This window comes from Borostomias antarcticus (genome assembly GCF_949987555.1).
Source record: "Borostomias antarcticus genome assembly, chromosome: 19".
In the NCBI taxonomy this organism is placed as follows: Eukaryota; Metazoa; Chordata; class Actinopteri; order Stomiiformes; family Stomiidae; genus Borostomias; species Borostomias antarcticus.
In genome coordinates this window covers 12,420,504-12,445,503 of record NC_140252.1, presented here as the reverse complement: position 1 = coordinate 12,445,503, position 25,000 = coordinate 12,420,504, and the positions used below count along the sequence as shown (strand labels likewise).

General features: G+C 47.8%; 1 protein-coding gene across 2 annotated transcripts in view; it reads right to left on the bottom strand.

Moving 5' to 3' along the window:
• nkain2 (sodium/potassium transporting ATPase interacting 2) overlaps positions 1-25,000 on the bottom strand; it is a gene marked incomplete at both ends in the record, with an annotated part of 77,886 nt that overhangs the window by 18,353 nt on the left and 34,533 nt on the right. For both annotated transcript variants that reach the window (XM_084453775.1, XM_084453776.1), the window contains 2 exons: positions 18,543-18,623; positions 22,983-23,120. In XM_084453775.1, the coding sequence (XP_084309901.1) occupies positions 18,543-18,623; positions 22,983-23,120 (219 nt within the window). The remainder of the gene's footprint in view (positions 1-18,542; positions 18,624-22,982; positions 23,121-25,000) is intronic.

Below are 25,000 nucleotides of genomic sequence, written 5' to 3'. Positions count from 1 at the left end.
ATGGCAAGGCTTATTCCCAAAACCTACATCCGTTAAGTCAGACTACTCACCCTCTAATACTGCAGGACACAGAACAATCATCCACTCACAGACGACCTTTAGAAGATTGAACTGAAATGCCAGAACCCCTCTGTCATTTCTCTGCTCACAGGGTGAACTTTGTCACAGCTTTTGTCTGGCCGGCAGATATTTCTCTGTACTGACTAGTAACCCTTTCAGGACTCAGTGGGCCTCCAGTGTGTGTGTGTGTGTGTGTGTGCGCGCGCGCGTGTGTGTACTGTGTGTACTGTATGTGAGAACCCACCACTCCCTCACTAAGATACCGATCTGCCGTGCACTCAACAACACACACTTCACACTCCACAGAATGAGTTGTGTTGGAGTGTGTGTGTGTGTGTGTGTGTGTGTGTACGATGATTGCTAATAGCCTAATGTACAGTGACTTCCCACGTTAAATGCAATTATTGTAAGTCGCTTTGGCTAAAAGCGTCTGCTAAATGACCGTAATGTAATGTCTTTTATCAGGCAACGTTCTCTCTCTGTTCCACACAGCTCTATACTGTTCCTGACATGAGGATGAATACAAGAGCTCTCCTCCCTCCCCCTCCTCCCCCTGCATGCCTGTACCACCCTCTCCCCCTCTCTCTTCTGCCTCTCTCCCTCCCTCTCTCTCCTCATCTCTATGCCTTTACAACCCCCTACCCATCTCTTTTGTCCCTCCTCCCTCTCTCTCTTTATCTCTTTGCCACCCTACTCTCTCTTTTCTCCCCCATCCCTCTATTTCTCTCTCTCTCCTCTCTCTCTCCTCTCTCCCTCTCTCGCTCATTTCTGCGCAAAAGCCAATAGTGACCTCAGCCTCCCTGGGATCAGCCAATGGAAAGCCGTGCTTCATCGTGCGTGTGAGCAGCTGGACAGTCTGGTTAGTGGGCAGGGGTCGGGGTCCAGAGGTCAGGGGGGTCAGCGTCCTTCTGCCCTCGCTCCTCGTCCGCCGGCCGCCATCTCCGACAGCGGACCCGCCGCCAATTACCAGAGCCTAACTGGGAACGCCGGCCCTGCTGGGAACCACTGGGACCTCCAGAACCGGGCCCCACCGGGACGACTGGACCAGAACAGAGAGGCTCTGTGAAAACAGCTGAAGGCTGAGCGCCCCCTGCTGGAGCACTCTGGATTAGTGGGAATGCTAAATGACTGTGTGAAAGTAAACGTTGTATATAATACAATCACAGCAGAGAGAAGGACAGAAGAGAGTGTGAAAGAATTGAGAAGAGAAAGAGAGAGAGAGAGAAAGAGAGAGAGAGGGGGCGGGGGAGATGAGGGAAAGGAGGGGGGGAGATGGAGATGGGGAGAGACGGAACGACAGGCGGGCGGGGAGGAGGAGTGAGAGAGAGAAGGAGAGAGACAGAGAGGATGACGTGAGCTGAGAGTCAGCTCTGCAGGCATTAGCGGGGTAACAGGTAGAGTTCTGAAGCTGATTCCGGGACGGACCCCTCAGACTGCTCCATAGAGCCCGTCCTCCACAGACACACTCCAGACTCCTGCTATCTGGGTCAAGTGGATTGCACTCTGGCTCAGTGTGTGTGCGTGTGTGTGTGTCTCAGAAGAAGCCGGTTAAGGGATTTGGCATCACAGTAGTGATGGTGTGCAGCTGAGCAAGGAGGAGAGAGATGATTTTCCCACTAATTCAGAGCTCTGGGAGAATGAGCAGAGAAGACTCTCTCTAAATTCAATTTCGAATGATTTATTGGCATGAATGCTACATTTTAACAATGTTGCCAAAACGGTTCACCGAATACGGACAAGAATTACGATAACAGACATGACCAAGAATAAATGCAATTTAAATGCATAATTTAAACACTACAATACAAATAAATTAAACTTTATGTAATGTACGAAAAAAAAGTGTGTGTGTGTGTGTGTGCATGTGTGTGTGTGTGTGTGTGTGTGCTACCCCGGGCAGCTCCACTCTTCACTGGGCTGTGACTGGCCTGAAGCCTGGGAGGAGTCCAGATACTACTATCGGGCAGACTGGTGGGTAGACGGGGATGGGGGGAGACTGGGTAGACTGGAGGGTAGACTGAGGGGGAGACTGGAGGGGAGACTGGAGGGGAGACTGGAGGGTAGACTGGAGGGTAGACTGGAGGATAGACTGGAGGGTAGACTGAGGGGGAGACTGGAGGGAGACTGGAGGGTAGACTGAGGGGGAGACTGGAGGGTAGACTGAGGGGGAGACTGGAGGGAGACTGGAGGGTAGATTGAGGGGGAGACTGAGGGGGAGACTGAGGGGGAGACTGGAGGGAGACTGGAGGGTAGACTGAGGGGGAGACTGAGGGGGAGACTGGAGGGTAGACTGGAGGGGAGACTGAGGGGGAGACTGAGGGGGAGACTGAGGGGGAGACTGAGGGGGAGACTGGAGGGGAGACTGGAGGGGAGACTGAGGGGGAGACTGAGGGGGAGACTGAGGGGGAGACTGAGGGGGAGACTGAGGGGGAGACTGGAGGGGAGACTGGAGGGGAGACTGGAGGGGAGACTGGAGGGGAGACTGGAGGGTGACTGGAGGGTAGACTGAGGGGGAGACTGGAGGGGAGACTGGAGGGGAGACTGGAGGGAGACTGGAGGGTAGATTGAGGGGGGACTGGAGGATAGACTGGAGGGTAGACTGGAGGGGAGACTGGAGGGTGACTGGAGGGGAGACTGGAGGGTAGACTGAGGGGGAGACTGAGGGGGAGACTGGAGGGGAGACTGGAGGGAGACTGGAGGGAAGACTGAGGGGGAGACTGAGGGGGAGACTGAGGGGGAGACTGGAGGGTAGATTGAGGGGGAGAGGGGAGACTGGAGGGGAGACTGGAGGGAGACTGGAGGGTAGACTGGAGGGTGACTGGAGGGTAGACTGAGGGGGAGACTGGAGGGGAGACTGGAGGGGAGACTGGAGGGAGACTGGAGGGTAGATTGAGGGGGGACTGGAGGATAGACTGGAGGGTAGACTGAGGGGGAGACTGAGGGGGAGACTGAGGGGGAGACTGGAGGGGAGACTGGAGGGGAGACTGGAGGGAGACTGGAGGGTAGATTGAGGGGGGACTGGAGGATAGACTGGAGGGTAGACTGAGGGGGAGACTGAGGGGGAGACTGAGGGGGAGACTGAGGGGGAGACTGGAGGGGAGACTGGAGGGTAGACTGGAGGGTAGATTGAGGGGGGACTGGAGGGTGACTGGAGGGTAGACTGAGGGGGAGACTGAGGGGGAGACTGAGGGGGAGACTGGAGGGGAGACTGAGGGGGAGACTGAGGGAGAGACTGAGGGGGAGACTGGAGGGGAGACTGAGGGGAGACTGAGACGGAGACTGGAGGGAGAGACTGGAGGGTAGACTGAGGGAGAGACTGGACAGTAGACTGGAGGGTATACTGTCTAGAGACAGACCTTATTTTCATCATTTTTCACAAATCCCATTCATTTTTCCCATTGGGTTTTTGCACTACACACCAAATGGCAGCAATACTAACTTAAAGCCTACAAAATGACAACATCACCGCACCACTCTATGCTGCTTCATTTTACAAACACATGTTTTCATGTCGACCTCTGATCCTACTGATTTTCCATTGTACACCATCAGCCATCAGTGAGATTTGTGTGTGTATGTGCGTGCGTGTGTGTGTGTGTAGATCCAATCAGATGAGAGTCATAATTTATATTATATTACCAATATGGTGGTGGTGTATGACTTAACTCAGCTAAACGGATCATTACGAGAGAGAGCAGCTGATTAATTCGGGGCCCAGCTCTGGGCAGGGCTTTTTATAACCTCCCTACTGTCTGGAAAATGTTAATGGATTCTGAGACAATTAACAGAAGACATCACAGCTAGCTTCTAATGAGGCTCAGCAGCGCAGCCTCTAGGGCGAGCATGATGTCAGGGGAATGAATCTGGACAATGTTAACTTGGACTCTGTGTGTGTGTGTGTGTGTGTGTGTGTGTGTGTGTGTGTGTGTGTGTGTACATTATGTACTGTACGTGCATGCTTGTGTATCTAGCATTTTAGCTCTGTTTCGGTTCTGTTTGGATCAGTTCTGTTAGGGTTTCATCCCAAGCCGCGCCCCGAGGTCCTCCCCGTTCTGGGGAACCAGGCTCGAGGCGGAAACAGGTGCTGCCCGTCGGCAATCAGCCACGCCGGTCCCGCTACAAGACGCCGAGAACTGCGCTCAGCGCTTGAACGTACTGAACACATGCGCTAACGCAACTAACAAGCTCCCTTAACGTGGACTTTGCCCAGATCTCCTTGTTCGCTACTCACCATATGCCCACCTCCCTTGTTCTCTGTAAAGCGCATTGTGTTGCCTCTGGGTATGAAATGCGCTATACAAATAAAGCTTTGATTGATTGATTGATTGGTTGATTGATTGATTGATACCATTTGCTTTATTCTGTTTCGCCCCAAGACCTCCTCTCCCGCGTCTCCACGGCCCCAGCCCTCTCGTGTCTCCCAGGATCCCTAACTCTCCCGCGTCCCCACAGCTCCTCCCCCGATCCTCGGAACCCCTGAACCCCCGGAGCCCCAAGCCCCCGGACCGACCTCCCGTTGCCACCCGCACCTTTCCCTCAGACTGCCTCCTTTAGACCCTGGACTGGGCTGAGTTTCCCAGAGGCATCGTAGCGCTACGCTGAACGCCGTAGCTTACGATGAACGTAGCGCTACGATGCCTCTGGGAAACTCAGCCCTGGATACTGTGATTGTCAGGTGCACGCACATTGTCAACACGTCACTTAGCACATACACGCATTCACATAGCATAATTACACACCTCACTCACATTAGACGCGCACCACACTTCCCCCCACCTTAGACTCCCCCGTTTAGTTGTTACCTTTTGTGTGTTCCCTCTCGTTTTAATAAATAGCCTTTGGGCCTAGTATTTCTGTGTCCGTCTGTATGTGGGTTGTGCTACACCGATCCAGGCCCCAGTCCGGGTCTCCAGAACAAGTTCTGTTGATCCGGTTCTGTTTGGATCAGTTCTGTTTGATCCGGTTCTGTTTGGATCAGTTCTGTTTGATCCGGTTCTGTTTGGATCAGTTCTGTTTAGATGTTGTAGCTGGCTTGTGGAGGCAGGTGGGTTGGTATGGGTTTGTAGAGGTTGAAGGGTGGAGGCGGGTGTGTGAGGCAGTTTGGGGAATGGCTGGAGTTAGGGGGCAGAAACCTCCGCCCTCGCTGACTGTGTTGAATAGGACAGGAGGAATGCCTCACGTCAGCCATATTTCTCCATTGATCCCCGTTCTTTGTTCTGCACCGCAGCCTAAAACTTCATTTGACTAATGTCAGCAATTATTCCGTGGATATAATGCCTGTGCCTGTGCCAGAGACGTACCATAATCAAATGAAGCCAGTGGCCAAGCCTGTCATCATAATAATTTGTTAAACTACATTAATCAAAATGGGCCCTCGGCTCAATCAAGATAAAAGCCCCCCCCCCCCCCCCCCACCCCCTCCCTCCCATCTGTAGTGGATCCAGGCCAGGGACGGACGCCGCTTCCTCCGAGATGGGGGGAGGAGGGAGGGGCATGTCCCCAGGAGGGGGAACGCGCAAAGCGTCGCCTGTCCCCGCATCACGCGTCAACCCCCTGCCCTCTCCGCCTCGTTCCCCCTCGGTTCCCCTGGCTTTCCTCCTCTCTCTCCTCAGTCCCTCCTCCACCTCCCCCCACCCCTCTAAACGCCGCCTGGCCATGGGGACACCTTCGAAAGAAGAATGGCTCTGAGAGCGCTGAGAGTGCTGACTAAGCGGTAGCTTTGGCGGTGGAGGGGGGGGCTGAGTACGGGCTCTGTGGATGGGGACCGGGGTCTGTGGGACGAGGCCGGGGTACAGGCCGGTGCTGGGGGGAGGGGGGGGGGGGGGACCGTGGGCGAGGCCGAGTCTGCACACGGCTGAAGGAGAAGGCCGGGGGCCGGGGCTGTATAGGGGGCGATGTGGCCGGGAGACCGGTCCCAAACCTCCTCTGGGCTAAATATGGCCGCGGGCTAAACATGGAGGCTAAATATGGCTGGAGGTTAAATATAGCCGGAGGTTAAAATGTGCCTGGAGAGGCAAGCCTCCTGTCGGTCGGCGAGGCGCTGGAGCAGGTGGAGAGCCCGTCGAGAGTAATGCCAACACCCTCCCGCTGAAGCATATCTCCCCTAACAACCCCGAAAAGCCTCTACGCTGGCAGAGCTACCCTCTACTGCGCCGCCCCCCCTCCCCCCCCCCCCACCAAGAGACCGCCCCCCCCCCCCCCAAAGCTGCCCTCTGCTGCCCCTCTCTCCCTGCAGATCTGCGCCATGTGTCTTTAATCTCTCTGAAGTACCAGCGCCAGCATCCCATAATACCAGGAGCCTGTGAGCCTAGACGCACTGAGACACAGGACTTTTCTTGTGATCCATATAGTGTCATCACACACACACACACACACACACACACACACACGTCTTCTACTCTCCCAGGACACACCTATCCTTCACACGCCAATGAATATAGGTTATATGTAAATCAATAGGACGCTTTCAGCATACTAGAGCAGACATCTAATCCCGGATATCTTCTGAAGGCAGTGGTGTTAGATGCGACTGTGTGTGGTTTAGCTCTGTGTGCGTGTGTGTGTTACATGTGTGTGTGTGCGTGTGTGTTAGCCTGCCAGTAAACAGCAGAGACAGAACCTCTCCCATCTCTCCATCACCTAGAGTTAACTGCCGCAGAAATGCTTCTTGTTATTCCGCTGGGGTCATGGCTGGCTGGGCCAGTGCCTCTGTTTAAACACTGACAAGCCTGGGATGGGGGGGGGGCAGAGGATGGGATGGAGGGATGGATGGATGGGGGGGGGGGGACAGAGGGTGGAATGGAGGGATGGATGGATGGGGGGGGGGACAGAGGATGGAATGGAGGGATGGATGGATGGGGGGGGGGCAGAGGGTGGAGTGGAGGGATGGATGGGGGGGGGTGAAGCCATTAGCTGCTTCATAAGGCTACACTAGAAAGACGCTGCTGCTACTATAATGTAACACAGAAGAGAGGAGAGGTGAAGAGAGGAGGAGAGAGGAGGAGACGAGAAGAAAGAAGGAGGAAAGGAGAGGAGAGAGGAGAAGAGAGGAGGAAAGGAGAGGAGGAGAGAGGAGGAGAGAGGAGAAGAGGAGAAGAGAGGAGAGGGAGAGAGGAGGAGAGGAGAAGAGAGGACGAACAGGATGAGAGGAGGGGAGAGGAAAAGGAGGGGTGAGAAAGGAGAGGAGGGGAGGAGAGAGGAGAGTTCAGGAGAGGGTAGGAGGGGAGGAGAGAGGAGAGGAATGGAGGAGAGAAAAGAGGAGAGGAGGGAAGTTTGACCTCTGCTGCTGTACAGATGGTACGTGGATCCTGACACGTGTCCATCCGACTAACTCAGTTCTGGTCCTCTCCAGTTGTCATGGAGACCTCCTGGGGCGGAGCGGATCTGAGATCAGCAGGTCTCGGTCTCAGCCGCAGACTGCCAGGCTAACGGTCACCGCGGCCGAGCAGATCTGGGATCAGTATGACAACAGCAGCCCAGAGGAGCTCTCTGCCATCGTCTCCCAGGTAACTGAGAGTACACCTGTCACCTTGCTGACCTAACCTTGGCCCGGGTGACCTCATGGGCTGGCAGGAATGCAGCCGCACACCTGCTCCCTTCTGGATGAGATTAAGGGGAGAAAGGGGGGGGGGGGGCACGGATCTAGTGTGGCGAGGAGAGAGAGAGATGGAGGGAAGGAATGGCGCATGAGGAATGGCATACAGGTGTAGGGGAGGATGGAGGACCTGAGAGCAGGCAGCCACCAGAGGGGGACGGGGGGGGGGGCATGGGAGAATGCTGCCTTGTTTACCCCTCTAGCTTCAAATTCATCTCACTGACAATGCAGCCGGCTTCTTCCGATGTCACATCAACCATGACACACGCACGCAGGCGCGCACGCACACACAAGCATCTATTTCCGGGTGACCTAGTTCTGAGGAGGATCGATCAGACACCAAGACGTGAGACACAGCGAGCTGATTAGAGACGGGAGGCCCCTGCGATGATGATGATGACGGCTAACTGGTGGGTCACAGAAGATAACAAAAGATGACTAACGATAGCGAGGATTGTGAATGTCGGATGGACGGATATAAGAGAGCGCAGAGTCCGAGACGGATGGCCAGATGGCGGGGTCCTCGGTTCTCGTCCGCAGACGTCAACACCATCTCTGTATCCACGCAGAGATAATGAACAGAATTCTACTGCAGTTCAGGGTGTGTGTGTGTGTGTGTGTGTGTGTGTGTGTGTGTGTGTGTGAGATAAGAACGTCACATTCTCTCCTACATCTCCTCCCACAGTGCGTCCTCTTTTCAAGAGACATCCGGTGTTTTCAAATTATTGTTTTGAGGAGACGGGATGGATCTTTAATTTACGGAGCACTCACTGTCCTACCTGTACTTACTCTCACTAAAGCAAGACTTCAAATGCAAAGCTTTAAGCTACAGGAGATTTTTTTAAAACAGTTTTTTTTGCTAAAGCAAAAATGCTTATGCAATGTCATAACTGCGGTTTCCTCATTAGCAATTATCTGTGGGCTTAGAGGATGGGGAGAGAGAGAGAGAGAGAGAGAGAGAGAGAGAGAGAGAGAGAGAGAATGAGGGGGTCAGAGGAACATGAGGACAGAGTGAGAGAAAGAGATGGAAGATAAAGCTGCTTGGAACAGTGTATTCCTGTCTCTTGTTGTGGAAATCTCTGTCTCAGACTATTGTTCAGGAAAGATTCAATGCTAACGTTCTAAGTATAACAAAGTGTATTACCAAAAGAAAAAAACCCAACTGCAGAAGGGGTCCGTCCAACTCAGCTTGCTTCCTGCACACAGCAGTTCACGAAGTGAGAAGTGTGGCCCCAATTAGGAGTCACAGCAATCATTTATACAATCAAAGAGCAACATCGGTGTCTCGGTGGCCTTTTCCCATCCCTCGCTTCCCACCCCCCAGTCCAGCTGGATTCCTGTTTTGTTGACAAACAGACTGGCATGGCTGGGGTGCAAGCAAGATTACAGAGTACACAGCATTCTTTCTCTAGCCAAGGTATGAGAGTCCAGTTCTGTGGCCTAAACAGCAGACACTTAAAGAGATCTAACTAAGATCTAGTATGTCAAATGAATTCAAATAATATCTAATAACACAGAATTTACATTACACTCTCTTAAGTTGCAGTTAGCTGTTTTTTTGTACAGTTTTGTTGTTTTGATGATTTTGTTTGGCCTAAAGATTTGGCATATTCATCTGAGGCATCTGTTGTGAAAAACGTCCACTCTCTGGTCTGTTTTGACCACTCGCCAACTCTCTGAACCATACAACTTATACAAGAGCATCTTTGCTTTAAGGCTGTATTGCTTGGACCTCCAGATTGAACAGAGTTTGGAGAAGGCACCATGAGCCTTCCCCAGCCTTGCTTAGATGTCTTTTTGGACCCCGCTGTCTGTACTGATGAGGCTGCCCAGGTAGCTGAAGTCTTCCGCAAAGGTGGTTCCTCATTCACAAGGATGGGTGCTGTGTTGGGGTGCTCCAAAGAATTGATTCTTGAAAGGATCGCGATTCTTAATGCCATGATTCCTGGATCGATTCCCTCCAAAGAATCTTCTTTTTTTCCTCTCTCTCTCTCTCCTTCCCTCCTCCGCGCTGATTCGCCACCACCGTTTGCCCTTTACGGCTTCCATAGTTGTCGCTGCAACAGAGTGTGTGCAGCCAGACAGTGTGGCTAGTAAAGGCTATGCTAACGTCAGCAGCGTAGCTCTAACGTTAACTTAAAAAGAAGAACAAGTAGCTCAAACGTTCACAACAGTTAGCTAGTTCACCTCTACTTCTAACGTTTATCTGGCGTGGCGTTACATGTAACGTTAGTTGCAGAAAATCATGGGAAATGAGGACAAGCAAGGAATACAGCCTGCCCCATCACAGCTGAAGGCAGACATTTGGACACATTGGGGATTTTACTGTACTTTCTCTCAGGCAAGAAGGAGCTCATACCATCTGCAAGAATGGCACATTTATTTTTGAAAGAGGCAAGGTTCTTCTGATAAATGAAAAAGGCAGCTAGCCTTCCAATTTTATTCATGTGTAACTGCATTTTTATTTTTTGTATTACAACTGTTTTCCTTGACAGCACTTTGAATGTTTTAGCAAACTAACTGTGAATTGAGAAATACTTGAAGTTGAAGAGAAATACTTTCCTTGTTTTATTAAGAGTTCTGCATGATCACTGACTGAATTGAGAAATACTAGAAGTTTAAAGTTCATAACTGTAATACTTGAGAGGTTGAATGTCAAGTTCAGCATGTCAATAATAAATGTGAACTTTTTTGTCTTAGACTTGCCTTTTTGTGTTATTGCAATATAAAACTACCTAATGTTATACACTTTATTCTGCTATATTCCACTTTCTTAGCACATAGTGGACTGGAGTAGATCGAAAAATCCGTCTTTGTAGAAAATCCATTGAGAATTGAGAATCCATTCTAGATTCTGGAATCGAGAATCGTTGGAATCGAGAATCGATTCTGGAATCGAGAATCGTGACCCCAGGAATCTGAATCGGATCGTCGCTTAGTGAATCCGAGCACCCCTAGTGCTGTGGGGATGGAGTTTACATACATGACTTGATTTTTGGAGGCGTTGATGCTGAGTCCAACCTGTCTGGCAAAGTTGTTCAGCCTGTCAGTTTTAGCCTGCATGTTGGAGTGGTTGGTTGAATAGCGAGATCATCAGCAAAGTCAAGATCTTCTCAATCTGTACTGTTCTGTTACCTGGGAAACTTAAAGGTGGAGGAAACTCTGGACAAACAGGCGACTGACACTTTTCACATTGCCAGTAGATGAGTCACCCTTTGCATTTTATTTTTTCTGGTGCCTCACGCTTGACGTCACGAAGGTGCTGGAAAAGGAGTGTGATATTAGCAGCGGGGGTGGTGTGGTGTGGCACATGTGCTCCTAAATAAAAAAATGTAGGAGCACAGAAAGAAATTTAGGAGCGCAACGAAAATTTTGAAATAACACATTTTTATTAGCAACACACACATTAGGCCTACTGCCAACAACAATAAACAATAATAACCTGCTCACCATAGGAGCTCTCATCCTCTCCTACTATACTATTCCCATACACTTCATCAGGTGCATTGGTCCTAATGAAGACTATACTATTCCCACACACTTCATCAGGTGCATTGGTCCTAATGAAGACTATACTATTCCTACACACTTCATCATGTGCATTGGTCCTAATGAAGACTATACTATTCCCACACACTTCATCATGTGCATTGGTCCTAATGAAGACTATAGCCTACTATTCCCACATACTTCATCATGTGCATTGGTCCTAATGAAGACTATAGCCTACTATTCCCACATACTTCATCATGTGCATTGGTCCTAATGAAGACTATACAGTAGGACCCCACTCATCCGAACTTCAGAGATCCGAACCTCCCGGTCTACCGGACAGGCTTAAAAAACTTCTTTTTTTTTTTTTAGCCTGCTATCTGGTTACTGGTGGGATTTTCATTACAGTACTGTATCCTACTGTGAATAAAAACATAACTGTATGTAGACCTACATGTTGCCTGTAGGCTGTAGCCTACTGTCACGTTTAATTTCTTTGTAACTTTAATGTCGAGCGCAAAACGCAAACGAGTCTGCTGCGCGAGAGCTGCATTCCTTGGTAGCCAGAAAGCGCATCAGCAACCTGAAGCAGAGGAGCATCGAGTCATTTTTCGTTCCCAGTTAATGGACTTCAGGAACACAGACGTGTTGTGGGCATGTAGATTAGCCTACTAAACCTACTGTATTTGTTAAATAATAGCCTACAGCCTAGGCCACGTTAGCCTACATCGGTTGTTTTAGAGACTTTCTTTTAGGCTACAATAGGCTTAGACACGACAACTTGTCTGTCATTTCATTTATTTATTTATTGATTATCATTTGCTCTAATTGTTCTAATGTTGGGTTGTTTTTAGGCTATACCATTTTGTTCTGCGAATACAGTAGCCTATCGATGCAGTGTAGGCCTACACCTCATTTGAGAATAAAGTAGCCTACTGTATTTGATCAAAGCACGCACTCAAGTGGAAATTCGGTTATTTTATTATAGGCTACTGTAGGTCTATTATAGGCTAGGCTATATGAGTTTAGTTGCCTATTTGATTGCAATTTTGATGCATTTTCACAAGTAATTAAGGGTATTTATTGGTCTATATGAAACAAGTATACCACTTATTGAATTTGGTGCATTTTAACATAAGTTTCAGTCATTCGGACATTTCAGAGATATTTGGGTTCGGATAAGTGGGGTCCTACTGTACTATTCCCACACACTTCATCATGTGCATTGGTCCTAATGAAGACTATGGCCCAATCCCAATATGATCTTTAGAAACGTCTTTCCCCACTTGCTCCAGCTCAAGCACGCATGCGCAGAGCACAGTGCGCAGACCGGCTTGCTGGAGCAAGTGGGGAAAGACGTTTCTAAAGATCATATTACAGAGGCAACAGACCAAGGATGTGAAAACCACAACAAGCCCTCGCTCTATGGGAGCACAAGTAGCGATTCATAAAAATAGATTGATGAAAACAACTGTTTCGCAGCAGAAAATACATTTTTTAGAAGCTGCATTCTTGGTGCCCCGTCCGCCGCCATTACATGGATATACTTGGCTCGCGCTGGATTTTAAATTTCTTCTACAGGCCTCCGAATTACACCAAAGTTATCTCAGTGAGTCAAATGTCTTATAATATGTCGTAAATAAGGTCCAGGTTGTCGAAAAAGAGCCTACCCCTTTAAAAAGAGTTGTGGGACTTGTAGTTTTGTATACGGGTGCGTGAAACTTTGACTCTAGTTTGATCCAATTTGCATGGATTTATTTTAGGCGCAAATGCGAGTGAAATAGTTGAAAACAGTACTGCTCCTAAATTATTTTTGTCTGATTGCACAAAACTATTTTTAGTCGCAAATGCGAGTAAAATGGTCGTACCTTAGAACCCTGCCATCGTGTGATAGCAGCATGGAGGCAGCGAAAAGGATATGGATGCTGGGACTGTAATAGCCATGGATAGCCAGGGGAGCAAGTATGCATATATATGTGCTAATGTTAATGATTCTCCAAAGCTAGTATTTGATATTGACATTGTTAGGTCTTCAGACACCACTTCCTAGAGCTGTGGTTCTCAACGGGTCTGGCCTTGGGACCCACATTGTGAAGTCAAAACTTAAATCTTGTTTGATCTCTTGCACTAAAAGGAGAGCCCGAGGAAGAGACAGAGACTAAGGAGAGACATTCCCTTCTATGCCCACAAGGGGGAGCTCTGTAGTGTTTAAGTTAAATGTTGGTTAATTCAAAATGATTAGCTACCTATTGAAATGAAAGCTGAAATAACAGATTTTTTTATTTTACAAACCAAATTAAAATGACCTGATATTAGATTGTTTCATTGAACCATAGCGTCCTAATAGCATTCAACTTTCTTTCTTTCCTTCTTTCTTTCTTTCTTTCTTTCTTTCTTTCTTTCTTTCTTTCTTTCTTTCTTTCTTTCTTTCTTTCTTTCTTTAAAGGGGACAGCAAATGCAAATTTTCAACAATTTAAAATAATCTTTGGGGTCCTCAATACATGTCTTTGAGTATTTTACCAGAAAATACCACTCGGATTGAGTGTTATACAGTACCAAGCCCAATTTTGAGGTTTTTTTTTCCTATGCAAATGAGCTGCCCCTCCTCCACGTCCACTCTGTGATGTCATTCCATTGAGAACAAAAGCGTGAGAGAGTAGCTACGATACTGAAACAGTTTACAAATACGGTGCAATCATAGTTTGCCAGAGCAGGGCGAATGTTACACTAGGGTTACACAAACACAATATCATATAACATCGAATCCTTACATTTACTTTTACTTTCACATTTGCTGTCTAACAGCAGCCCAACGACTGTAGCTAGCCATCGGATTTCAGGCAACTGCAGTCGACAGGCTAAAGAACGAGGACTGTTGACGATGCTATGCTACTAAAATGATCAATATCTAACAAAAACATAACGTCAGCTGGCTAGCCTTGACAATCTCCACTCAAATTCCATTTTCCTCTCTCCCTGACTTGACACGATCATGTGCTCCCATGATCTGCACACAGTTAGCCTAGCTAGCTCAATACCAACGTTACACCATTTGACTCCAAACAATGAAAGCTAGATTCTGTTGGCCGAGGGGAATCCGATGATGTCCACATCTAAACATGATCAATTTTACTAACCGCTAGATCAACGATAAGCCTACCAATGTCCTTCACTAACATTACATGCATCTGGGGTGAGGCTTACGTGTAGTTGTTAGCTAGCTAGCATTAGTATAAGGCTATAGCCTAGACAAAGAGAAACAGCACAATTACTTACACTTCCTGCATGATTTCCACGGACTGTAGGTATAGCTTTATCATTCAGGTTGAGATGATTTAAAAATCCTGCGTTGTACTGACCCAGGTTGACAAAGCAATCTGGCAAAAAAATGGTGAGCACAGACCAACAGCCTTTCAGGAACTTGAGCGGGTATGTTGCCATCAAAAATAAATTTAATCCACTCAGCTCTTCTGTCCACTGAGGTTGGGAGAAAATGTAGCGATTTATACTGGTTATTACACCCAAGAACATAGCATTTAACGTACGCATTACGACATTACGGACATTATGCTAGCTTGCGAGGCCAGCAACACTGCAAACCTTTATAGCCAGGTGAGGCAGGTGGAGATATTCAAACGAGGGCAGGATTATTATAATGAGTCTAAGCTTCTGACGTCAGAAAAATAGATCGAATTGAGTGGCCCGCTGGGAGCTGGGTTTTCTGCATTTTGCCACCCACAACAAAATGGAGGTTTGTCTTACCTGATCGTGTGTGTTAGTAGGGCCATCAGCCACTCAAATGTATATGCAAAAACGCTGAAAAAGGGAGTTTTGCATTTGCGGTCCCCTTTAAAACATATTTTCGTCCCTGCATTCAGAGCACATTACTGTAGCAATAAACTGATCCTGATTAATAAACTGAGTATGAACATCACAACTGAATGATGCTGATCTTGGTGAATATGAATAAAATGAACATCATAACTGCATAACTGTGAACACACATAATACGATAATCTCTCATAAGACGACTTTCACTTAATAGGCATTTAGGGAAGACAGAGATAGTTGGGGATTGGGTAGTTTTACTCTTGATAAGAGTTTGAATGTCTGTCTGAATGTACCACTTCAGCCAGACAATACATAAATGTGCGGTGGTACTGAAGTGTGAATATGGCAGATTGGTATTGATATGCCCTTTCAGAAACACTGCCGTAGAGCAGTCAGATACTAACTTAATAGAAATTATAATCGATATGCCGCAGCAAACCGAGAAAGCCTTTAATCAGAGGTGCAGAATGACAACGTTTCAATGTCAATACATCTTCATCAGGCCACCTGATTGGTGTGATTGATATGACCATATGACTGAATATGACCTGATGAAGATGTACTGACATTGGAACATTGTCATTCTGCACCTCCAACAAAGGGCTTTAATTGCCGAGGTTTTCCAGAGACCCGTCTCTCAGTTTACTGCAGCGTGTTCTACGGTTCTCCTGAGAGGCACCGGCCAGCCTGCGAGGCTGGCCTGCGAGGTCCCTTTGCTCTATAAACGATATGCCCTTGGAACAATAGTGTGATGACAACCCATCATTATCATCATCGCGCTGGAAGAGGTGCGAAAATCAGCGTGTCTACCCGGGGGTTGTGTCATCGCTGCTGACCGCCGCTGGAGCTGATAAACACCTGTGCCAGGGTCGTTTGTCACAGGACTAAATGCCAAGTGTACCCTGTCACACTAAACAAGAAAGCCAGATGTGAGCAGGTATTAGTGAGTTTTTTGGCCAGTGTAAAAGGAGTTTTCAGAGTTTGGATTAGCTCCTGGACTGGGCACTTTCCACAGAGGAATGTCAAGGCCTGTTAATGTTAGCTGTAGCTCCAGGAGATAGAGAGATCCCATATATCTCTACGAGGGAGCCTGTCGCTCCAGGAGATAGACTGGTCCTGTGTGCTCTTTCTGACTATCAAAGAGAGAGGAAGGAGTGAGGAGAGAGAGAGAGAGAGAGAGAGAGAGAGAGACTAGAACACAGTATATACAATATGCAAATATGTATCATCTAAGCTCTTTAAAGGGGCACAGTCACTTCGTTTAAGTTCATATCATTTGGATTAAAAGCTCAACTTCCCTACACGGAAGACGGAGTTGCGGAAATCATGGAAACATTTTGTACTGGACTGGTTTGCCTTTTAAAGTTTTTCGGCGATTCCGTCTTCCGTAGGGAAACGGCTACTGATGATGATTTTTTTTTTAAACCTACACAGAGAATTTAAGCATTTAATCCAAATAATATTAACTTAAACAACTGTGACTGTGCCCCTTTAACCGGTGAGGACCTGTGCCAGCCTTTCACAGGCAGGCTGAGAGCTACATTATCAAACATCTCCCGCTCTGGGTTTGATGGCCATCCCCTCGCCATCATTTAGAAATAACTTGACTGCCTTACACTAGAATGACAACTTTCTGGTCACTTCATATAGTGGCTGTGGCACTCCAGTCTGGACAAATGACTCCACCCTAGCTAGATTTTTCCACACCGCTACCCAGATACGCTGCCCTGACCAGCACATCCATCTCCCTAGCTCCTCACCCCCCTCTCCTCTCCCTCCTCCCCCTCTCCCCTCCACTCGCCCCCCTCCTCCTCCCCTCTCACCTCCTCCCTCGCTGCCTCCTCTCTATTCCCCCCCCCCCCCCCCCCTTCGTCTCCTCTCCCCTCTCCCCCTCCTCCCCTCTCACCTCCTCCCAGTGGTATTCTCCCCCCACCTTCAACCCCACTCCCAAGCAGAGAGATAATTGGCCGGCCAGACTGATCCACTGTTGATAGCACTGTTAACTGCAGTATCTCAGGACTGCAGCTCGTATGGATGCACTGTATCGTATGTATGGATAATGGATTTAGCTGTAAAAGGCTACAAATGCCTGAGGTCTGGTCTGATATAGACCAGACTAGACCAAGATTATAGACTATAGACTATACTAGACCTAGACTATAGACTGTACTAGCCTCCTTCCTACTCTTTGTACCAGACTAGCTTGCTCTAGAGGTCTGCAAGCGCGACACAATACCATGGACAGATTTGGGCTGGGCTAGGGTTGATTTTTTAACATATATAGGATTCGGGTCAGGTTCGGGCTCTGTGACACAGACACACGTGATGTAGCGTTCCGGTGCGAGATGTGAAAATCGGCCAGAGCGAATGTACACAGCTGGGCAGGCTACGTTAGTTACTGTAGCTAGGTAGCCAATGATACTGTACATTCATGTGGCTGCCATCCTTTTCCTGCACAGCGCACGCAAATGAACGGCAGAGTGGAATAAACTGTAAATAGTTTTGCCTGTAATTGTCTTTGGATTTAACCGGTTGATTAAGATTTGTGAGGAATTTTAAAGTTCTTCTAACAGCGAACTGGTGAGTCTAACATTAATGTTTCAGTTTGTGGGCATACAGTATACAGTAGACTAATTGTTGGCTAGGTTGAGAGCCATTTCTTACTTTAGTTATTTTGTTATTACCTCCATGCACACCGTATTTGTATTAGTTCATTACATTTTCAACTTGATCGTTCCTGTTTCGCCTGATTCATTTTCCAAGAGAACGTAATTCTCTGTTATTGCACTGTACATTTTTAGTCGTAGGTTAATGTACTGCAGCTGCGTGTAGTAATATTGGCTCCGGGCTTAAGTCGGGCTCGGGCTGAGTAATTGCTTAAATCATTGGGCTAGGGTAGGGCCGGGCCAGAATGCCACAGGCTTGGACCGGGCTGGGACCCACATTTCAGGCCCCCGCAGACCTCTAGCTTGCTCCCCTCTGCTCCCCCTCTGAAGAGTGAGAGGAGAGGACAGGAGAGGAGCGAAGCAGGGGAAAAAGCATGAGTCATTTAATCTTCATTCTCCAAATGAAAAGCTAATAGATAAAAGCACTTGATTAATCTGATAATCAACTTACATGGCTGGTTTGCCTTTTAATTGGGTACAATATCTGACATTTTGACATTTTAATTATATCTCCTCTAATTTTCTCATACATACATGAGCAGATGACGGATTGGGGGAGAAATTTCCAGATGGAATGAGAAAGGATGATTAAAGCAGATGAAAGAGGGCGAGGAGGGGAGAGGAGGAGCTGGAAGGGAGAGAGAGAACGTGAGAAAGATAAATTCCCACATTAAAGTATTCCATCTGCCTCTGTCTCACCATCGGACTCACATTTTAACCTCTGACCCATGATGTCAGCAGCAGGGGACCCATTAGGGACTTGGCATCCCTGTGCCCTCTCCCCATGTTAGGATAGCACAGTAGAAGGCAGCAACAACACAGCAATAATTCAGTAATAGTAATAACACAGCAATAAGGCAGCAATAACACAGTAATAGCTGTTTCCCTGTGGTCTCACCTTGGACAGGTCTCCCACCTCCAGGTAGAAACAGATGATGAAGACATTCCAGGTAATCCACAGCACCAGCCATACAGCATACTGGAGGAGAGAGAGAGGGGGAGAGAGAGGGAGGGGGGAGGGAGGAAGGGAGGGAGGACAAGGCAGGCGCTTAAGTAACAACTTCATATTAGCATAAAGTGAAAACAATTGAAGCCCATTTGGTTTTGTTAGTAGCTGGCTGTTTGCTTTGTTTGAGTTTATTTGCCATTAATTGTAATTTCTGCAGCTATTCTGTGACTAAAACAACCTGCCTGTGCAGTTCTAAGGCACAGACCTGAGCTCTGTCTTATTTAATCTCACTGCCTACATCATGGACACAGACATAGTCATCCATGATCTGATGGGATAAGTAAATGAGGATGATTCTGCTAGACCGCTAGACTATGGATAGTATAGTACATTGCCAGTTTGGGAACCTTTAAGTATCTATCTGAGTGGACAGGAATGATGAACTGATTTGCACTGATAAGATACTGTAAGGACAAGCGATTACAACAATTACAATGTACAGATACCTGTACCTGCACTTGTTACACATGGCAAATACACTTTCTACTCTATTCTAAGTGTGTGTGTGTGTGTGTGTGTGTGTGTGTGTGTGTGTGTGTGTGTGTGTGTGTGGTCCATGCGTGTATGTGCATGTGTGTGTGTGTGGGGGGGGGGGGGGGGGGGGGGTGAAGGCTCAGCTTTCTCCGGGTAAGGTAGATTTCCTTCAGAAGCCTTCAGAAATATGAGGTAGAAAAATGATTAATTCACCACTATTATTGGCTAAATTAGCTGTGTGGCCCACAAAGACCCTCCTCTCAAGAGTCTAAATGAAACCATTCTCCTGGACTGGGGGCAATTTACTAACAAGCCAGCATCAACAGAAAATATGGAATATGTATACTCAAACATCATAAATGTGTGCAGATCCCAGCCATTTGTGTAAGCAGATTGTGTGCATGTCATTATCTTACTAACACGGGTTCCTCTCAAAGATTAGTGCAAAAGCAAGAGATGGAACAGAGTGTGTGTGTGTGTATGCATAGCAGAGCAGTGAGAGGTGGGGCAGAGCTGCGTGTGTGTGTGTGTGTGTGTGTGTGTGTATGTGTGTGCATGCATGAATGCGCGCGTGTGTGTGTGCATGTCTCTGTGCATGCATTTGTGTGTGTGTATGTCTGTATGCTAGCAGAGCAGTGAGAGCTGGGGCAGAGTGGTGTGTGTGTGTGTGTGTGTGTGTGCGTGTGTGTGTGTGTGTGTGTGTGTTTGTATGTCTGTATGCTAGCAGAGCAGTGAGAGCTGGGGCAGAGTGGTGTGTGTGTGATAATCTGTCTGTCAGTCAGAACAGTGGTGTAAAGATAACAGAAGGAGTCTTATCTGATCTGAGACCCTCTATGTGAGCTGACAGCTGACACACCCACACACCCACACACACACACACACACACACACACACACACACACACACACACACACACACACACACAAATACACAAATACACAAATACACAAATACACACAGGACACCACCATGATGCCAGTCTCTGGTAACTCTTCAGCAATAGGTATCCATCTGGACAGCCTGTTTATTTCTGCTAATATTCCAGGTCCTAGGATCTGAGTAGCGATGTGAGGGGATTGAGAGAGAGATCTGCTGTCTCAGGCACCCCTCACTTAACCTTTCACTTCTCTCTGCTCACACAATCTGTTCATTCCCCCCAGCACTGTCTGTGGCTCACCGCCTTGCTCAGCATCATTCTGTGACCACAGCCAATCAGATGGCGAGGGGGTCAGGGGGTCACTACGTCCTTGCTCTTGTCCAACCGGAACAGGTCCATGATGGTATTATATCATAGAGGAAGCGTGACAAGGCACCAGCACTATTAACTAAAAGCGCATTGTGTTGCCTCTGGGTATGAAATGCGCTATACAAATAAAGCTTTGATTGATAACTCCCACTGTGATGCTACAAAGGGCGCTGAAGAGCAACAGTGCGTTGCCTGCCCAGGCGTAATGTATCTTAACCTGTCGCATAGCCTAGAGGCACAATGTAGCATAGCCTAACATAGCATAGCATAGAGGCATTAAGAAGCATATTCAATCATATTTTAGAGGCATTAATATCATAGCATAGCATAGCCAAGAGCCATTATGTAACATACTGTAGTGTGTCCTAGCATAATCCTATCATAGCACATAGCACTGTGCAATAAAAAGAGTATTGTGATATTTTTCCCGCAATACTCTATCAATGTTTTTTCCAGTCCCTCCCATCATTACTGTACATGAAAAACACATGGGAAAAACACATGGGAAAAACACATGAAAAACTATTTTCATTCAATTATGTAGAGAATTGCAATCAGTGTTAATTTTGTTGACGAGAATTATTTGTCAACAACCTTTATTTAGTTAACGACAACTAAATAAAAACAAATTTATGACAAAAACAATGACAAAATCTATTGAAATTTTTGTCAACAAAAAAAAACTAGCCTAAAATGTTATAGGGAGAGACGATTTGGGAAGAGATCCAATCAGAATGCTAGGATTTCCGTGAAAGTCTTTGTCCATCAGTCTAATACAGTAGATGTCTCCTCCGGGAGTATATATGAGTTTGGAAACTCTAGAGAAATAGTTAGATAATGCATTACGCTTTAACTAAACCCATTCTTTTTTAGTATACTAAATCTACTGTCAACTAAAACTAGACTAAAACTAAAACAGTTCAGATGACTAAAATATGACTAAAACTAAATAGCATTTTAGTCACAAGACTGACTAACACAAAATGTGCTGTCAAAATTAACACTGATTGCAATATATCGATACAATCATGCCGTGACCCATGTGGGATCCTTGTCAATACCCAGCCCTGACAGCATAGCCTAGCCTAGCATAGCATAGCATAGCATAGCATAGCATAGCATAGCATAGCATAGCATAGCATAGCATAGCATAGCATAGTAGTGGCATAATGATCTCCTACTGCTTCTCTGAGAGATGGCATGCCAGACACCTGGGGAGAATATGAGGGTGTCTGGAGCCGTGATACTCAATTAGGTCAGTCAACTGAACCTGTAGTACGGTAGAAAGAGAGAGAGATTTTCCGGATGTGTTAGGGCACATCTCCTCCTCTCTTCTCCTCTCCGTGCATGTCATTCTCCAGATGAATGCACCAGAGCATTACCACAGATCGAGGGAGGGGAGGAGGAGGAGGAGGAGGAGGGAGTAGGGTGGAGGAGGAGGGAGGAGGCTGGAGAGGAGGAGGAGAGAGTAGGGAAGAGGTGGGAGGAGGTGGGAGGGGAGGAGGGAGTCGGGTGGAGGAGGAGGGAGACAGCTGGAGAGGAGGAGGAGGAGGAAGAGGGAGGAGGGTGGAGGAGAGGGGGAGGAGGAGGAGGGAAGAAGGAGGGGGAGGAGGAGTTAACATATGGTGGGCCTGTCATGTTGTCAGAACTTTGGTTTGGGGAGACAGGAGGAGCCCAGGAGGCGACTGAGGCGTGTACAGTATGTGTGTGTGTTTGTGTGTGTGTGTGTGTGTGTGTGTTTGGCCTCATCTGGCCTGGCTCCAGCCATGTTGAATTAGACCATCGATTAATCTGCTCTGACAGCTGTGAATCGAGCTAGAGACAGAGGTGTAGGCAGACAAGGGCTGGGACTGGGGCTTGGACTAGAGTCTACTGTAGTCTTGATTTAGTCCTGACACTTCTCTGGTCTAGTCCTGGTCTAGTCTCCTGACACTTCTCTGGTCTAGTCCTGGTCTAGTCTCCTGACACTGCTCTGGTCTAGTCCTGGTCTAGTCTCCTGACACTGCTCTGGTCTAGTCCTGGTCTAGTCTCCTGACACTTCTCTGGTCTAGTCCTGGTCTAGTCTCCTGACACTGCTCTGGTCTAGTCCTGGTCTAGTCTCCTGACACTGCTCTGGTCTAGTCCTGGTCTAGTCTCCTGACACTGCTCTGGTCTAGTCCTGGTCTAGTCTCCTGACTGCTCTAGTCCTGATTATAGGCCCATTATAGATGTACAGTAGGAGGATGAACAGGAACAGATGACAGACAGGTGTAATCAGTGTCTTTCTCTCAGACTTTCTGTCTCTCTCTCTCTCTCTCTCTCTCTCTGTTTCTCTCTCAGTCGCTCTGTCTCCGTCTGTCTTTCTCTCAGGCTCTTTCTCAGTCCCTCTCTATCTCTCTCTATCTCTCCGTCTTTCTATCTCTCTGTCTCTCGCTCAGTCTAGCCCTGTCTATCACTAGAAGAGCAGGTTTACCACTGATACAGTCACAGTCGGCTCTAGAGGCATATCGCATATCAACAACCACTACCCCACACATATAATATTACACAAACAAAGGAACACTTCCTTTCCAGGAGATAAGACCTACAGAGGAGGGACAGAACTGGCCAGTCGGAGACCAGGCACTCACCCCGGTGACGTAGCGAGGTCTGAACTGGATGGTGCCGAAGAGCCCGAGGATGACGATGATGATGTGCAGGAAGTTGGTGAGTATGGGAGCCCACTGGTAACCCAGGAAGTCAAAGATCTGGCGTTCAAGGACACTGACCTGAGGCACAAAAGGAGACAGAAGAACAGGGTTTCTTTCAGCTCTGGGGCTTAATAAATCCAGTACAGATGATTAAACAGAAGGAAAAAAACCTCCCTGAAAGAAACACGCGCTCATGTTGATTCAGAAACCCTTTATTAGCCTAATCATTTAATTAATTACAAGACCCAAGGGTGGAGGGGTCTTTATTCAGCCACACAGTGACACATTGCACACATAGTGAGAGGCGACATGGTACACAACACACACACGCACACGCAATTTTTGAGTTTCGCCGGTGGAAATTGTTCCCTGCATTTATCCCATCCCAGCTTTCCTCCACCAGGGGCAGCTAGGAGCAGTGGGCAGCCATCGTTCATGGCGCCCGGCGACCAAGTCCAAGTGCTCAGTCCAGGTCTTGGTCAGGGACCGGAATTAAGAGCCTCTGTTCTGCTGCATGTTTTTCGTATTGGGTTATTTTGGGAGGAAACCCTTGCAAACTCTGCACAGAAAGGCCCAGAGACCTTCTTGCTGTGAGACAGTATTATGACGATTTGGGGGTTCAGTGTCTTGCTCAAGGACACTTTGGCACACTGTGAAAGCTGGGATGGAACTGGGACCTTGCGATCCCCAGCAGGCCGCTCTACCTCCCGAGCTACGTGCCGCCCCATGGAAAGTCAAGTAGAACTTATCTGTCCCCCAGCGGGGAAGTTGGTTTCACAGCAGTAGAAACACAACACACAGTATCACAATACACAATAGACACACAATATTAAAAACAGAACTAAAAACTCTATTTACCAAGCGTTTTTTGGGTGGATGTGCTGGTGTTACTGTTTGTTAATGGAATTCAGCAGTGAAAACACTGAGGGTATGAAGGACTGTTTGTGTCTGTTGGTTTTGGCTAGTGGGTGGGTATTTGAAGCAGGAACGCGAAGGCAAGGTCTGAAACTCTAGGTGCAGGATATGGGTGCTATCAGACAGGATGGATTCTGCTTTCCTTAACAGCTGCGAATGACATAAATCACACCGACTTTTCTGTTGAGTACCTGTGATACTGCTTCAGACTTTGATGTAACGACAGTTTAAAAGTTGCAAGGACTGCAACTACTCAACTCATAACAGCATTGCCTGTCTCGTCAGATCATACAGTATGTCTGATTTGGTTAATTTATCACAGATAAGCAGTGACTAAAGGAAACTGGTTTGGCTCCCAGTCAGCTGAACAGGCTGCGTTCGAATACCCCAGTGATTCCAGTGATGCAGACATACTGACGCAGCGGACGACCGTGTTCTGATTGGACGTCTTCTCCGGGATGATCTAATCAGGCTGAAGGAGAGCTGGTTCTTCACAGCAGATGCCACAGCGAGACCGACTGCAGAGCAGAGCTGTCACCGATGCTCTCGCTACACCGCCGCGCTACGGCGCCGGCTGCCAAGGCGCCCGCCAGCAGGCAGATGGATTCATCACCGTCCAAGTCTAAGAGACAGCCTAGGCTGTGAAGGCCCTGGAGCAGGTACCAGTTAGGCCTGCGCTTTGCCACGGAGAAAAACACAGATTAAAAGGAAATGAAAAATAAAAAAGAATGTATCTCATCACCGTCGGCATGTGAGATTAAGACAGGGGAGAGAGGGAGAGAAGGAAGAGGAGGCCAGATAGGAGGAGGGAGAGAGAGAGAGTGAAGGAGATAGAGAGAGAAGGAGAGGACTGGTGTTTCTCCTTCTATTTCTCCCCAGTCAATCCAAGGTGCAGACACACAGAGTAAACAGAGGGAGAGAAAGAGGGAAGGAGAGCGAGAGAGAAAGAGAGAGAGAGAGAGACATGCACACACACATACACACACACACACACACACACACACACACACGCATGCACAAACACACACACACACACACACACA